Here is a 14478-nt window from a genome sequence, read left to right as displayed (position 1 = left end):
TATACATACACATGTACAAGCAGATATCATTTTATTGTGCTTTGCAGATGATGCAGTTTTTGCAAACTGAGGCTTTGTAGCAACTCTGGGTTGTCAGATGACAGCTAGCATTTTTCAGCAATAAAATACTTTTAAGTTAAAGTATGTACATTTTTTAGACAGAATATATAACATACTGAATAGACTACAGTGTAGTGTAAACAAATTTATGTGCACTGGAAACCAAAAAATTTGTGTGACTCTCTTTATTGCCAGTTTTCTTCACTATGGTAGTCTGGAATCAAACCAGGAATATCTCAGAGGCATGCCTGCAGGGTCATGTTGTGGTTGCTCAGTTGCTAAGTTGTGTACAAGTCTTTGTGACCCCGTGGAATGCAGCACACCAGGCTCCTCTATCCTCCACAATCTCCTGGAGATGTTCATTGAGTCAGTGATGCTATCTAAACATCTCATTGTCTGTTCCCTCTTCTCCTCCTACCTTGTCTTTCCCAGAATCAGGGTCTTTTCCATTGAATCAGCTTTGCACATCATGTGGCCAAAGTATTGGAGCTTCAACTTCAGCATCAATCCTTCCAATGAATATTTAGGGTTGATTTCCTTTAGGGTTTTCTGGTTTGATTGCTTTGCAGTACAAGGGACACTTAAGAGTCCTCCCCAGTACCACAGTTTTCAAAAGCATCAATTCTTCAGTGTTCAGCCTTCTTTATGGCCGAACTCTCTCATCCATACATGACTACTGGAAAAACTATAGCTTTGACTAGACAGACCTTTGTCAGCAAAGTAATCTCTCTGCTTTTAATATGCCATCTAGGTTTGTCATAGGTTTCTTTTCAAGGATCAAGTGTTTTTTAATTTCATGGCTACAGTCATTGTCGGCAGTGATTTTGGAGCCAAAGGAAAGAAAATCTGTCACTGCTTCCACTTTTTCCTCTTCTATTTGCCAGGAAGTAATGGGACCAGATGCTATGATCTTAGTATTTTCAAATGTTGAGTGTTAAGCCAGGCTTTTCGCTCTCCTCTTTCACCTTCATCAAGAGGCTCTTTATTTCCTCTTCACTTTCTGTCATTAGGATGGTATCATCTGAGGTTGTTGATACTTCTCCTGGCAATCTTGATTCCAGCTTGTGATTCTTCCAGCCCAGCATTTTGCATGATGTACTCTGCACATAATTTAAATAAGAGGGGAACAATATATAGCCTTATCATACTCCCTTGCCAGTTTTGAACCAGTCCACCGTTCCATGTCTGATTCTAACTGTTGCTTCTTGACCTGCATACAGGTTTCTCAGGAGACAGGTAAGATGGTCTGGTATTCCTATCTCTTTAAGGATATTCCACAGTTAGTTGTGGTCCACACAGTCAAAGGGCTTGGCATAGTTAATGAAGCAGAAGTTGATGTTTTTCTGGAATTCCTTTGCTTTCTTTGTGATTCAACAATTGTAGGCAATTTGATCTCTAGTTCATCTACCTTTTCTAAGCCCAGCTTGTATCTGGAAGTTGTCAGTTTATGTAGTGCCAAAGTCTAGCTTATGATTTTGAGCATTATCTTACTAAGCTATGAAATGAGCACAGTTGTTTGGTAGTTTGAACATTCTTTGGCATTACCTTTCTTGGGATTGGAATGAAAACTGACCTTATACTTCAAACTTATTGATGACCTAATATTTACAGTGTAACTCTTACACAATATATGATTACCTATGTTTCCTCCTCAAGTGGCCAGCTCTGTGCTCACACTGGAGATGGGAACAAGGAGTTGTTTCTCAGGTGCCAGGTGAACATTTTCTTTCTCCTGCTGGTTATGTTGTTGTACTTTCTTTTTGAAAATTGGTCTTGGTGCACACTTAAGAAGCATGTGTTTTTCTGTATGTACATCATGCTTTGAAAAGCTTACTTAAAAATTAGAGAACATTAAAGTCACTTTGTCCACTGGCAATAAAGACAGGGCTGTAGATGCATACACCTTCACACTCCATAGCGGCTGAAAGTGTTTATGTAGCAGAAGACACCTCCTATGTATATAGGGATTCTACACAGCATCTATGACTTGTGGTTAAGATGACTCAGGACTAGGGGTGTTTTTGTCAAGAGTCTGGGAGGTGGAAGCTGGTGGTTGTTGCTCATCGTTCTCCTGCAGGCTGTGTCGGATCCCGTATCCAAAGTATATGAGGAATCCTAGTAAGGAAATGAGAAAATGAGAAGGATAAGTAGGCACTCTTCCTGGTTACAAACGTCCAATAGGCCTCCTATTATGGTGGCCAAGAAGTTTAGGGGAGCTCAGTTTGGGATCAGCCACTCAATAGGTCTGTTTATGCCAGAAAGCCACTTACCAATCACATTCCAGATGCCAAATATGGCCCAGGTCCCAGAAGTTATCTGCATCATCAAGTAAATGTTCACAAAGATGCTCACCAGTGGGAGGACAGGCATAGCAGGGACCTGTGGGGCAGTCAGTTCATACCTAAACACACCCCAGATGCCTGAATGAGAGACTCTACCCCAAGTGGGCAAGAAGACCAGCCTTCAGACTGTGTATTCAGTGCCTACGCAGACTGTATATGTAAAGTACTGAGGGGGAATCAGGGAAGAGTCCGTTGGATTTAGCAGTTCCCCTCACTCCCTGGATGTTTAGACCATGAAGCATGTTCACTCCAGGTGGACAGTTCGGGCACATAAGGTCACTTACCTTAAAATAAAGAGGAATGGGGTTCTGGGGCTGCCTCCAGATGATGACTGTGACCACAATGATGAGCAGCAGCAGCAGCACAGCCACTGGTGTGTACTTGGAGTCTCCAGAGAACCCCTGACTAGACCACTGGACCAGGATCAGGCTCAAGATTATCATCAGGAGAACTACAGGGGTCAAGGTGGAGGAGAACAGGTTCACCTTCAGAAGCTGAAGATGTCAAGACCTTGGGTCACACCTTTCCCCAGGCTGCCCACCTCAGCAAGGGCCCTCATATCACCAAGACTCCTCAGTTGACAAAATACACACTCCAACACCATACTGTCAATTTCAGAAAATGACCAAAGAGAAATCCCACTGCTCACCGAGTAGTGAGGCACATCCGTAGACAATCTGGCCAGATTTCCTAGTGGGGATGGTGCTGATAGGGAACCACAGACTCTTTAGAATGTTTGAGTTTCTTGCTTCAGGTTCAGAGTCCAAAGGATGTTCATCAGGGTCAGGCATCTCAATTTCCTCCTCTGTGTTCTCATTCTTTCTTAAATTCTGGTCTGGCTGGTACCTGAATTACAGGTTTTAAGGCAATATTAACAGCAGCCCCTACTCATCCAACATCACACAGCCTATTTCACATGTGTCCTGTCTTAAACAGAGCAGGACTTTTAGAAGATAGCTGAAGGCAGAAGACTGTTACATCCCAACTAATCTCCAAGACTCCCTACCGAAGTGTAGTGGTGTCTCACCTGAGGACAAGAACAGAAAATGCCACCAGGGAGTAAATGAGCAGGGTCCCAACTGCCAGGAGATCCACAAGATCTGTGAATCTGAAGAGTAACGCCATGAGCCCTAGAATGAGAGCACAAATAAGGTAAAGAAGGGAGTGAGAAACGGCGGAAAATATGTAAGTTAAGGCTTAGGTTTCTTTCTTTCTTTTTTTAACCTGTAAGATTTCCAGCAGACATGATGGCCATGACACGGGTGCCTGTGTGGACATGAATCCGCATAAGTACCCGGAAAAGGAGCCCGTCCTCTGCCATCGTGTAGATCAAAGAAGGCATTCTGAACATGGCAGTATGGATTCTGGAAGAGAAGATGGAAACATGTAAGGATGTGGAGAAGCAGGACAGACTGGAATTTCTGCTCTCTTGTCGACTTGGGGTAAGGTGTCTCCCTGTCTTCTCTATCAGTTCTAAGGGTTGGGAGATCTGAGCATCGACAGTAGACAGGGAGAAAACCATGACACTGACCTGGATATAAAATTACAGAGGGTCCCAATAGTCACGAAGTATCTGGTGGGGAGCCACCAACTGTGGAGGATGATTTGTGGCAAAGGGTCGTGAGGCTGAATCTGGTGGTAGGGCACAACGAGGGTGAATGCCGCTGAGACAGCAGAATATGCCAAAAAGCAGATAAAGATAGTGATCACAATGCTCCAGGGGATGGAATGATGAGGGTTTAGAGCTTCTACCCCTGCAGGAAGGGAAGAAGTGTTGGGTCAGGAAAACACACTGGAGTGAAATCACAAAATCCTCTTCCTTTTTGCGCTCCACAAGCAGAGTTCCCCTAAGCCAGGGGCAGCCAGTCTGTTCCCAAACCCCAGATGGGACATACAGTGACCATGTTACCTTTAGTGGCAATGCCATCAACACCAAAATAATAGTAGAAACATGTAGCTGCTCCCTGGAGAATCCCTTCAAATCCAAAAGGTGCAAAACCCCCAGAACCCAGAAGGCCCAAGCTACAGTGAGAGAAGGAGAGAGAAAAACGTGGGTGAGGTGAGTTCAGCCATCTCTACTGAGCTTCTCCCTTCATACCACAAGTCCTGGGCTCCAGGAATTGCTTCATTTGGATCCATCAGCTCAGATATCTTTAGTCTACACCATACCAGCTCTGCATGCCCTTCACCCATATATTAAGGCCAATATTACCCTCCTAAGCCATAGATGTCTCTGGATCCAGATGTGTTCAGTTTGTAGTCCTGTTCTGTGAGCTTCCAGTTATGCAGATCTCCCTTAACAAAGCCAGTGATGATAATGAAAATGAGAACCAAAATATTTATTCCAATGGATATTTTGGTAAGCAGGATTGACTCACGAGCTCCCAGAGCCACTATTCCTGTGGGAAAGATGTAATATGAAACACCCAAATTATTGATACATTTATAGATACAGAAAGCATGACACACTGGTCATAGAATCACCCTTTTCCAACCACACAAGAGACAACACCTCACATGGACATCACCAGAAGGTCAGATTGAAATCAGATTGATTATATTCTTTGTAGCTGAAGATAGAGAAGCTCTATACAGTCAGCAAAAGCAAGATCTGGAGCTGACTATGGCTCAGATCATCAGCTTCTTGTTGCAAAATTCAGGCTTAAATGGAAGAAAGTAGGGAAAACCACAAGGCCATTCAGGTATGACCTAAATAAAATCCATTCTGATTAAACAGTAGAGGGGACAAATATATTCAAGGGATTAGATCTGGTAGGCAGACTTCCTGAAGAACTATGGACAGAGGTTCCTAACATTGTACAGGAGGTAATGACCAAAACCATCCCCAAGGAAAAGAAATGCAAGAAGGCAGAAAGGTTGTCTGACATACAGATGGCTAACTAACACATGAAAAGATGTTCAACATCACTCATTATTAGAGAAATGCAAATCAAAACCACAATGAGGTACCATGTCACACCAGTTAGAATGGCTGCGATCAAAAAGTCTACAAACAATAAATGCTGGGGAAGGTGTGGAGAAAAGGGAACCTTCTTACACTGTTGGTGGGAATGCAAACTAGTTCAGCCACTAAGGAGAATAGTGTGGAGATTCCTTAAAAAACTGGAAATAGAACTGCCATATGACCCAGTAATCCCACTGCTGGGCATACACACTGAGGAAACCAGAATTGAAAGAGACACATGTACCCCAACGTTCATCGCAGCACTGTTTACAATAGCCAGGACATGGAAGCAACCTAGATGTCCATTGGCAGATGAAAGGATAAGAAAATTGTGGTACATATACACAGTGGAATATTACTCAGCTATTAAAAAGAACACATTTGAGTCAGTTCTAATGAGGTATGAAAAGTGGAACCTATTATACAGAGTGAAGTAAGTCAGAAAGAAAAACACCAATACAGTATACTAATAGATATATATGAAATTTAGAAAGATGGTAACAAAGACCCTCTATGCAAGACAGCAAGAGACCCAGGTGTAAAGAACAGACTTTTGGATTCTGTGGGAGAAGGTGAGGGTGGGATGATCTGAGAGGATAACATTGGAACATGTATATTACCATATGTGAAATAGATGACCAGTGCAAGTTTGATGCATGAAACAGGGCACTCAATGTCGGTGCACTGAGACAGCCATGAGGGATGGGCTGGGGAGGGAGAAGGGAGGGGGGTTCAGGATGGGAAGACACATGTACACCCGTGGCTGATTCATGTTAATGTATGGCAAAACCCACCCCAATATTGTAATTAGCATCCAATTAAAATAAATTAATTAATTTAAAATAATGGTTGTCTGAGGAATCTTTACAAATAGTTGAGGGAGATGAGAAATGAAAGGCAAAGGAGAAAGGGAAAGATATATCCAACTGAATGTAGAATCCCAGAGAATAGCAGGGAGAGACAAGAAAGCCGTCTCAAGTGAACAGTGCAAAGAAATAGAGGAAAACAATAGAATGGGAAAGACTAGAGATCTCTTCAAGAAAATTGCAGATATTAAGGGGACACTTCATGAAAGGATGGGCATGATAAAGGACAGAAATGGTAAGGACATAACAGAAGCAGAAGAGATTAAGAAGAGGTGGCAAGAATACCCAGAACTATATGAAAAGGGTCTTAATGGCCCAGATAACCATGATGGCATGATCATTCACTTAGAACCAGACATCCTGGAGTATGAAGGCAAGAAGCCCTTAGGAAGAATTACTACAAACAAAGCTAGTGAAGGTGATGGAATTCCAGCAGAGCCATTTCAAATCCTAAAAGATGATGCTGTGAAAGTGTTGAATTCAATATGTCAGCAAATCTGGGAAACTCGGCAGTGGCTACAGGACTAGAAAAGACCAGTTTTTCATTCCAATCCCAAAGAAGGGCAATACCAAAGAGTGTTCAAACTACCATACAATTGCATTCATTTCAGTGCTAGCAATATTATGCTCAAAATCCTTCAAGTTAGGCTTCAGCAATATGTGAACCAAGAACTTTCAGATATACAGCTGAGTTAAGAAAATGCAAGTGAACCAGAGACCAAATTGCCAACATTCGTTGAATCATAGAGAAAGCAGGGGAATACCAGCAAATCATCTACTTTTGCTTTATTGATTATGCCAAAGCCTTTGAATGTGTCGATGGCAACAAACTGTGGAAAATTCTTCAAGAGATGGGAATACCAGATCACTCTACCTGTATCCTGAGAAATGTGTATGCAGGTCAAGAAGCACCAGTTAGATCTGGAGGTGGAACAATGGACTGGTTCCAAATTGGGAAAGGAGTATGTCAAGGCTGTATATTGTCACCCTGCTTATTTAACTTATATGCAGAGTACATCATGTGAAATGCCGGGCTGGACGAAGCACAAGCTGGAATCAAGATTGCCAGAAGAAATATCAACAATCTCAGATATGCAGATGATACCACCCTAATGGCAGAAAGTGAAGAACAACTAAAGAGCCTCTTGATGAAAGTGAAAGAGGAGAGTGAAAAAGCTGGCTTAAAACTCAACATGCAAAAAGCTAAGATCATAGCATCTAGTCCCATCACTTCCTGGTGAATAGAAGAGGAAAAAGTGGAAGTAGTGACAGATTTTCTTTTCTTTGGCTCCAAAATCACTGCAGACAGTGATTGCAGCCATGAAATTAAAAGACCCTTGCTCCTTGGAAGGAAAGCTATGACAAACCTAGATAGCATATTAAAAAGCAGAGACATCACTTTGCTGACAAAGGTCTGTGTACTCAAAGGTATAGTTTTTCCAATAGTCATGTATGGATGTGAGAGTTGGACCATAAGGAAGACCGAGCACTGAAGAATAGATGCTTTTGAGTTGTGATGGAAATGACTCTTGAGATTCCATTGGGCAGAAAGGGGATCAAACAAATCAATCCTAAAGGAAATCATCCCTGAATATTCATTGGAAGGACTGATGCTGAAGCTCCAACACTTTGGCCACCTGATGGGCAGAGCTGACTCATTGGAAAAGGTTCTGAGGCTGGGTAAGATTGAAGGCAGGAGAAGAAGGTGACAGAGAATGATGTGGTTGGATAGTATCACTGACTCAATGGAAATAAATTTGAGCAAACTCTAGAAGATAGTGGAGGACAGAGGGGCCTGGCATGCTGTAATCCATGGGGTTGCAAAGAGTTGGCTATGACTTAGTGACTGAACAACAACAGGAAGCAGAGAAATAGTTGCCCAGGGCTGGCAGTTGGTGGTGGTGGACAAACAGACAGTGCTCAGTGGGAACAGGGTTTCCTTTTGTGGTGATGAACGTGTTTGGAACTAGATGGAAGTGATGGTTGCCCAGCATTACAGATGTACTAAATGATTGTACACTTTGAGATAGTTAATTATTGTGGCAATCTTCTCAGAATACAAGTCTAACAAAGCAAGATGTTGTACATCTTAATCTTACACAATGTTGTTTGTCAATTATACCTCACTGAAGCTGGGAAAAATAATAAAGTGGTTAATTTTATGCTATGTGAAAAAAAAGTGAATGTGAACTTTCTTAATTAAAAAAAAAAACCTTTAGCCTCAGTACATAGGAAGATTTGTTGGTCTAAGTAAATGATTCTCAGCTGGGGGGTAATTTTGTTCCCCAAGAGACAAAATTCCCCAATGCCCAAGGGATTGGCACTGTCTGGAGACGCCCTGATTGCCACAGTTTGGGGCGGTGGATGTCACTGGTATGTAGTGAGCAAAGGTCAAAGATGATACTCAACACTTAAAAATGATTAAAAAATAAAAACCTAAAATTCACAGACAGCCACTGCACACCAAGGAATGATAAGCTCAAACTGTCAATAATGCTAAGGGTGGAACACAATGGTTTGTCTTATCTTCTGTCTCTAAACCTTTCTTTCTATTTCTAATCCCCCACCAGTCTGCCATGTCAAGACTTTCCTATACCAGCTCCCACTCCACACCCTGCTCTTCCCACCCTATTGTTGATCCCTGTCTCACCTGTCATCAGCAGTACCAGGCCCAGGGCAAAAAAGTCTGCATATGTGGCCAGGGAGTAAGGCAGGTGCAGAGAGAAAGTTTCCTGTAATGCCTGAGAGATGTGATTCCCAATCAGGCTGTCAAAGATGTAACTTGATGCCCTGGCCAAGCCGGCAGTGCCTGCAGAGGCAGAAGGAGCGTTCATTGCCAAACAAAAATTGATGTGCCATAGGATCTAAAAACACAGATAAAATATCTTTATATACAAGAAGCCTATGTATACACAAATACCATATATATATAAATACCTGCTACAAAATATCAAAGATTTCTTTTCATGGGTTGGGGAGAGTAGACCCAATTGATTCACCAAAATGTCAGGTGTTTTAATATGTTAGGAGCAGATCAATGTTATACAAGAAAAGAAAACACATAAGTGGGACTGGGAGGGCTGGGATAAGGCATGAAATTTGAAATTAAGTGGTAAAGGAAAATCCCAGGAAGGCAACAACTGAGCAAAGACTTCACTATGGTGAGGGGATGAGCCTGTGGGACACACCTCCCTCTCACCCACTCCCTACAGTTCCCTTTCCTTCTGGGTTCATGGTCCATCATTTAAGGACACAGGATAGAATCGAGTTGAATGCAGTTGTGGGGTCTTCCTGACACTATTATCAACCTCCCTGCACAAGGTCAAGAATAAAGTCTCATGAATGACTGAGAATCCAATCCTCCAACATGGTTTCCCAGTCTTAAGCCCCACACCATTTGCTGGCCCATTGTCTCACCCATGACTAATGGAAGTATTCCATTCCAGCCAATGACGAAGGCATAGAGTTGACCCATCGTGACATAGCTGTAGAGATACGCAGAACCAGAGCGTGGTACCCAGGCCCCAAATTCAGCATAGCAGAACCCAGATAACATAGAAAACAGGGCAGCCACCAAGAACGAGATGATGGTTGCTGGTCCAGCTATGTACTTGGCCATTGCACCAGCCAGAATGTACACGCCAGCTCTCAGCATCCTGCCCACATCCAGGATCACCAGGTTTAGGGTGTTCAGATGAGCCACAGGTCTCTCAGACTCATCTATGGGTTCCAGCAGCTGCTTGCGGATGAGCTTCTGCCCAAACTGGTGAACAAATTGGCTCAACATCCTAGACATAGTTGAGGAGGCTACAGTCTGCTGAGAAAAGAAGACATAAAGCCATTAAGAATGCCCATCCGCCCTTGGCACTGGGGTCCAGTTCTATGGAGTAAGGAAGTGATGAGGAGCAGGTGGTAAAGGACACACTGGGCAAGCTCTCCATCTCTGAGATTTGGTTTCTGCAATCATAGAGAAGACTTCTAATTTGTCTCAAATTTACTGGAAAGTTTGCTTGAGAAGTGAGACGGAGTGGATTATGTCTCCTCAAATGTGCCCCTTTGACCAGTAAATTGTTTTGAGCTAAAGTTAATTAAGACCCATTAGACTCAGGAGAAGCTCTTTACCTCTCCCTTAACTGTTCAAAATAATTCAGATTCGGAGACCTATGCCAGGAAGAGAGCTATTACCACAGAGAACTTTTAATCTCAGAAAGACTTACCTGCCTGGAGTGGGCATACATTTGTTCGCCAGGCACTTGCTCTTCTCATCCTGCTGTGCATGGTCTTCCTCCCATTTGAAGGCCCAGATCCCCACCCCTTTCTCCTTAACTCAGGTGGTCATATAAGCCTCAACTGTCTGACAGTCTTTGAGCCTCAGAAATTTTTATGGGGCTCCTGTACATATTAAACTAACTGTGTTAAACTGTCTTATGTCAACTGAATTGTTAGCCCAGCTGAAGAATCTAGAAAGCCAAGTCTTCTGCCCCTACAGAAGCAAAAGCTTCGAACACAGAGGCTGGCACACCATAGGTGCTTAATTGGTATAAGTTGGATGGATAAGAATGCTGATTTTTGAATTGAAATCAACAAGCCCTGCTTGTCTGATTTTTATGAAACTACATTTCATTCTTTGTTCTCCTTTCCCCTGCAAAACAGGGCAAATTATCATCATTATTCCTTTCTCTTTTTGATACAGGTGAATTGGCTCTTTTAGGGGCTTGCTGAGAAGAGTGCTCAGACTCTGCACTTTTCTTCACCAAGGATCCTGAAACCTGGACACATTCTGTTTCATTGTTTGCAGAGTGGCATGGAATAGGAACTCTACTCTGGGGAGGAATGAGATGACATTTGAGGGGAGGCACAAACTCTAGCCCAGCTCAGTCAAAGCATCAAACTACAGTGGCCTCCCAACTGCCTGGAGGGAGTGGGGACTAACATTCATTCTGAATCAGAGATGACAGGACTGTGTTTCCTGGTGCTTTGGGGCATCAAATGTCTCCTCACAACACTGCTTTGCCATACTAGGCTGACCCAGCGACCACCAGTTATTGTGAGGGGGGCTTCCACCCCTGATATTCCAAAGTTAACATTTTTGATTAAGAGCAAGCATTCAAAGAGCCAGGAAACTACAGATAGAATCTTGGTTCTACAAACGCTGTGGCACTCTAGAACAAGTCATATACTTCTCTGGACTGTTTTGTTCTTGCTCAAATGTTACTGCTGAACATTCTGCACTGTGAGTAGGAATGTAAAATGGGGCAGCAGCTATGGATGCAGTATGGTGCTTCCTCAAAAATGAAAAATACATTTTCCACATGATCCAGTCATGCCACGTTGGGTGTATACCCCCAAAGAATTGAAAATAGGATTCAAAGACATATTTGTAGACCTGTGTTCCTTAGCAGCATTATTCACAATAGCTGAAAGTTGGAAGCAACCCAGATGTCCATCCATGAAGGAATGGATTAACACAATGTGGTCTATACATGCAGTGGAATATTATTCAGCCTTGAACAGAAAGGGGATTCTTTTTTTCAAATATATATTTTAAAATTTATTTTTAATTGGAGGGTGATTGCTTTGCACTGTTGTGTTGCTTTCTGCCATACATCAACGTGAATCAGCCATAGATATGCATATGCCCCCTCCCTCCTGACACTCCCTCTCATCCCCCTACTCCATCCCACCCTTCTAGGTTGTCACAGAGCACTGAGTTGAGCTCCCTGCATCACACAGCAAATTCTTACTGGTGATCTCTTTTACATATGGTAGTATATATGTTTCAATGCTACTCTCTCAATTCATCCCACCTTCTCCCTCCCCTAATGTGTCCACAAGTCTGTTCTCTAAAAGAGACAGGAAATTCTGATGCATGCTATAGTGTGGAGGAACACTGAGGACATTATGGTCAGTGTCATAATCCAGTCACAAAAAAACATGCTATGATTCCATGTCCATGAAGTACTGAGAGGAGTCAACTTCTTAGAGACAAAGTAGAATGGTGGTTTGCCAGGGACTCAAATGAAGGGTGAAAGTGTTTATTGTTAATAGAGATGCAGTTTTAGTTTTCTTCTTAGAAAAGAGGAGAAAAAAGATGTGAAAAGAGTTATTGAGATTGGTTGCACGACAATATATACCTAACATCACTGAACTGTATAGTTAAAAATGGTTAAGATGGCAAATTTTAAGCTATATGTAATTTACCACCATATTTTAAAATTACTGCCAATAAGAAGAAATAGAGCCAACTTCACAGAGTTGCTGGGTTAACAAACCAATGGTGACTCAATATAAATCACCAGACAGCCCTCCTCTGAGGACACCAAAATCCACGGATGCTCAAGATCCTTACAGTCACTGGGGCATCCACAGAGGAGGAACCTGCAGAGTCAGAGGGTCAACACGACACAGGAGACTGACATCAGTGGTCCTCACAGCATAAACCCTGTTCCAGGGGAATCTTTTATGTTGTTTGAGCACCAGTCAAAAAAAAAAAAAAATGAGTCTTAGAATCTCCACAGTCTGATCCAACCCCCTGCATCATCAATTCCCACATAAACCTGACAACTCCCTGCTCTTGTTTTCATCATGAAAATAGGTCTCTATACCCTCAGGCTGGAGCCAGGCTTACCACCTCTGGGATCGCAGAGGTCTCTTTGGGAGTATGTGAACTCAGCACCAACTCTCCTACAGAAGATGGTGACCCAAGACTTACTGGATCAGGCAAAGAGGCTGAGGTTAAGTCATGCAGGACTGGAGCTGAGACATCTCCAAGGACCAAAGTGGGAAGTCCTGAGCACATAAGATGGCCCTTGCCCCTGCATTGTTAGGGTGGAGATGAGGCTGGGTGTGCAGGTAGCCTCTGCCATGTAGCTATCAGCCTTGACCCTCCTGTGGTTACTCTCAGGGAGTGATTCTGAGAGGTTTTTTTTTTTTTTTAAATTTTATTTTATTACTCATAACATGAAATTGACCATTTTAACCATCTTTAAGTGTCCAAGAGGACTTCCCTGGTGGTCATTGGGTAAAATGTCTGACTACAATGCGGGAGACCCAAGTTCGATATCTAGGAAAATCCCCTTAGAAGAAAATGGCAACCCACTCTAGTACTCTTGCCTGGACAGAGGAGCCTGGTAGGCTACAGTCCATGGGATTACAAAGAGTTGGACATAACTGAGTGACTTCACCTTCACTTTCAAGTGTCCATTTCAGTAGAATTAAATACGTTTGCATTTTTTGCAACCAAACTCCAGAACTTTTTTCGCCTTGCAACATATCAACTCTGTACCCATTCAACAACAATCCTGCCTTTCTCCTTTCATTGTTCTACTTTCTCCAAATCTGAGCACTCCAGGTGTCTCATTTCAGTGGAATCAAACTTTATTTATCCCTTCCTGTCAGGCTTATTTTGCTTAGTAGAATGTGTACTAGATTCCTCTATTTGTAGCATGGGTTATATTCTTCTCCTTTTTAATGCTGAATAATACTTTAGTATATGCAAATACCACAGGGACTTAGTGATTCTTTGATCAGTGGGTACTTGGGTTGCTTTCATGTTTTATTATTGTGAAAAATCCTGCTATGAACAATGATGTAGAAATATCTCTTCCAGAGTGTGCTTTCAATTCTTCTGGGTATAGCCTCAAAGGTAGAATTTCTGCATCATAAGATTCTAACACTTTTATATCTTGTGATGGAGAAGATGTTCCCATATTGACGAATGGGGAAGTTATTTTGGTGTATCCATGGTTCAGGCTGCACTGTATGAACTAAGACAGTCTATCCAACTCTCACAGCACATCTTTAACCTTGAGGTAAAAAACATCTGTTTTGAAGATGAGAACGAATAACCCTTCTCCTTGCATCCATGTTAACACTCCCTGGAAGATAATGTTCCCTTCCCAGACACCAGGGTCCTGCTGTCTCACTGTCTATGTACTAAGTCTGTTTCTTTTGAAACTTTAAGGAATACACCCTGTCATGTTGATGTATGTGCTTCGTTTGGATGAGGTATAAGATTGTGGTTCAATGGAGCAGTTCCCCAGAGCTATCTGAGAGGGTGCCCCCAAGCTATAGCCCTCCGTTTGGGTCAAATAAAACTTTCCCATTTCTCTTGTGTTTCTTGATTATTTTCCTGGACGTTGAATTCATTGATCAGCAAGGACACTGAAGTAGAAAGAGTGTAAAAGTAGGAAACCCAGCTCACAACCCTCCTCCCTCCCAGTAATTAATTGATTTGTTTTCGGTT

The 14478-nt window shown here is 42.5% G+C and overlaps 1 protein-coding gene across 1 annotated transcript; it reads right to left on the bottom strand.

Annotated features, from left to right (window-relative positions):
- Positions 1 to 2069: 2069 nt before the first annotated feature.
- Positions 2070 to 10020, bottom strand: LOC129631661 (cationic amino acid transporter 3-like). Its single transcript, XM_055552815.1, is given in 12 exon segments — positions 2070 to 2111; positions 2114 to 2175; positions 2331 to 2439; positions 2687 to 2853; positions 3052 to 3248; positions 3430 to 3532; positions 3627 to 3766; positions 3934 to 4156; positions 4312 to 4424; positions 4615 to 4801; positions 8884 to 9042; positions 9651 to 10020. Coding segments are annotated over 12 exon segments (1872 nt in total).
- Between the last annotated feature and the right edge of the window lie 4458 nt (positions 10021 to 14478).

Source organism: Bubalus kerabau, chromosome 17 (genome assembly GCF_029407905.1).
Source record: "Bubalus kerabau isolate K-KA32 ecotype Philippines breed swamp buffalo chromosome 17, PCC_UOA_SB_1v2, whole genome shotgun sequence".
NCBI classification, from domain to species: domain Eukaryota; kingdom Metazoa; phylum Chordata; class Mammalia; order Artiodactyla; family Bovidae; genus Bubalus; species Bubalus kerabau.
Note: the sequence above shows the minus strand (reverse complement) of the source record. Positions and strands in the feature narration are given on the sequence as shown.